The sequence below is a fragment of the Silene latifolia genome, chromosome 3 (assembly GCF_048544455.1).
Source record: "Silene latifolia isolate original U9 population chromosome 3, ASM4854445v1, whole genome shotgun sequence".
NCBI lineage: Eukaryota > Viridiplantae > Streptophyta > Magnoliopsida > Caryophyllales > Caryophyllaceae > Silene > Silene latifolia.
In genome coordinates, this window is record NC_133528.1 from 130,906,432 (window position 1) to 130,909,045 (window position 2,614).

At 45.2% G+C, this 2,614-nt stretch overlaps 1 protein-coding gene across 1 annotated transcript; it reads left to right on the plus strand.

The window, feature by feature from the left end:
- The first annotated feature begins 345 nt into the window (after positions 1-345).
- LOC141649695 (uncharacterized) lies at positions 346-2,170 on the plus strand. Its single transcript, XM_074458378.1, has 2 exons — positions 346-1,365; positions 2,003-2,170. Exons 1-2 carry the CDS (start codon positions 346-348, stop codon positions 2,168-2,170), a joined length of 1,188 nt encoding a protein of 395 aa, XP_074314479.1.
- The last annotated feature ends 444 nt before the right edge of the window (positions 2,171-2,614 follow it).

The window sequence follows — 2,614 nt, forward strand, 5'->3', positions numbered from 1 at the left end:
TCCTAAGAGTGCGGGCGGACTAGGAATCAGAAATGTTGAATGCCTCAACCAAGCCTTATTGGCTAAGCACGGATGGAGAATTGTCTCTGGGGAGAATTCTTTGTTTTGCAGGATTTTCAGGCAGAAGTTGTTTGGTACTCAGGTTTACCATCATGACATGCAACCCAACCGTTGTATTGGGTCTTCGTGGGGCACTAGAAGCATTTTGCATGGGTTGTCTATTGTTCTGGAGAACATTGGTTGGAAGTTCGGAAAGGACTCGAGACTGAACGTATGGACTTCTTGGTGGGTAGGGGGGGGGAACCGGAACCAAAAGATGTGTGGCTTGATCTGAACCATAGTCATATGGCGAGCTTGCAAGTAAGGCAGCTTTTTCATTCGGATGGGATGTGGAATACTGAGTTCATTAGCGCTGTTTTCAAGGATGAGTGGATACCTCGAATCCTTGCTATCCCACCATGCGAAATCAAATCGAGAGATACGGTTTTTTGGCCCTTTACAAAGGATGGAACCTACACGGTAAAGAGTGGATATGGTCTCCTTTTTTACAGGTTCATGGCTAAAAGAGGAACCAGGAAGGACATAACAAGGATCAATGATCGAGGGCGAGAATTCTGTCGGAGGACGTTATGGACCCTACCTGTCCCTATGGTATGGAAAATCCTTATCTGGAAGATTATTATCAATGCTTTGCCTACCGCTAGCGAACTTCATAAACGTAAAATCGATGTTGATCCGTTCTGCGGTATGTGCGGGGGCAATAATAAGAATGTTGAAACACCGGAACATCTTTTTCGGGACTGTGGTCTTGCTAGCAGGCTTTGGGCAGGTTCGGTGTTCGGAATCAGGGTGGAAAATGCTGGTGGTATTCCTTTTTCGGAATGGATTTATGATTGGCTTAGGTATTTGTCCAATAGTGAAGGGGGCGAATGCAAAACAATCATGTTTGTGGCCCTTTTGTGGGGATTATGGACATTACGAAACAATGTCATCTTTCAAGAGTTGGTCTTGAACCCACATACGATTATGGGGTGCTTCTATAATTCAGTCAAGGAGAAAGTACAGTTACTATGTAACTCTTCACAAACTAAGCAACCCCATCTGATGCTGAGAAACTCTGAGGAAGGATCGTATCATGAGGACAGAGAGGCCATCCGTAATGGTCACCCCGTCAATCTTATAGGACAATACAATAGTTGTACTGTGGTACGTGTCAAAGTGGACGCTAGCTGGATACGAAACTATAGAGCGGCGGTCGGCTGGGTGGTTTTCGATCATACGGGGAAGGATATAGAGAGAAGACGGGTGCGCCTCAACGCTGAATCGGCTCTACAAGCAGAAGCACTCGGGGTTAGAGAGGTACTGGTATGGGCACAGGCACAGTTAGAGGTGGCAATCGGGTCAGTCGGGTCGGGTTTGGGTCGGGTCACGTCGGGTCGGGTTATATCGGGTTCGGGTCATATCGGGTCAGCATACCCTTTCGGGTCGAGTCGGGTCGGGTTCGGGTCGTTATCGGGTCGGGTCATTTCGGGTCAAATGATGTATCGGGTCTGGTCGGGTTTGGATCGGGTCATTATCGGGTCCGGTAACATAATCGCATTACTATAATTTTGTACCATTAAATTTAGTTTTTAACCTATTATTTGGTTTAATTTATTCATTACTAAGTCAAACATATTAATCTAAACACAAAATCACTTTCATTTTGATCAAAATTAAGCTTAATAATTGTCGGGTCATCAATTTAATCGGGTCAGCATCGGGTCGGGTCAATATCGGGTCGGGTCTGGGTCGGGTTCGGGTCACTGATAATCGGGTCGTGTCGGGTTGCGGGTCGTCATCGGGTCGGGTCGGGTTGGGTCTGTTTCGGGTCACAATATTTTCGGATTCGGGTCGGGTCGGGTTTGCTCGGGTTCGGGTCGTGTCACTCGGGTCGGGTCAGACTTGCCAGCTCTAGGCACAGAGGATCCTACACGTTAACGTATCGTCTGATTGTTTGCAGCTTATCAACCAGATTGCAGGAGTTGGCAAGGAAGATCACAAAATTGCTGGAATTCTGGAGGATATTCGTGAACGACTTAGCTTCTTCCATTGTCTCTGTCTTAATTTTATTCCGCGACGTCTCAATAGTTTAGCCCATGGGCTGGCTAAGCAAGCCCTGCGAATGTAAAACCCTTTCTTTACAGCTGTCAAAAAAAAAAAAAAAAAAAAACAAATGGAATATATATAGTTGTATTGGTAAATTTCTACCAATTTAGGGTTAAAGTGGTCTTAGCGCTAGGTCAGAATTATGATTGTAGTGTTTCTGTATGTTAGTTTGAATGCGTAAATTAAAGGAATAACACAAGCAATTTTGGTGACGTGGAAAACCCGATGTGGGAAACAACCGCGGGGGGAGACGGAATCCCACCAAGATTTCACTATAATTCGAATGGTAGTACAATTTGGGGCGATTAGGCTAAGTTTCGGATGCTAGGGTATTTCTTTGTATTTTCTGATGATCTTCCTTCTTTGCATTGTGGCTCCTTATATAGTGGAGTTAGCTCATCTAGGGTTTCTTGCTTTTCCTCCAAGTATTCCTTAATTTGACACGGAATAGGACTTTCCTTTCCTA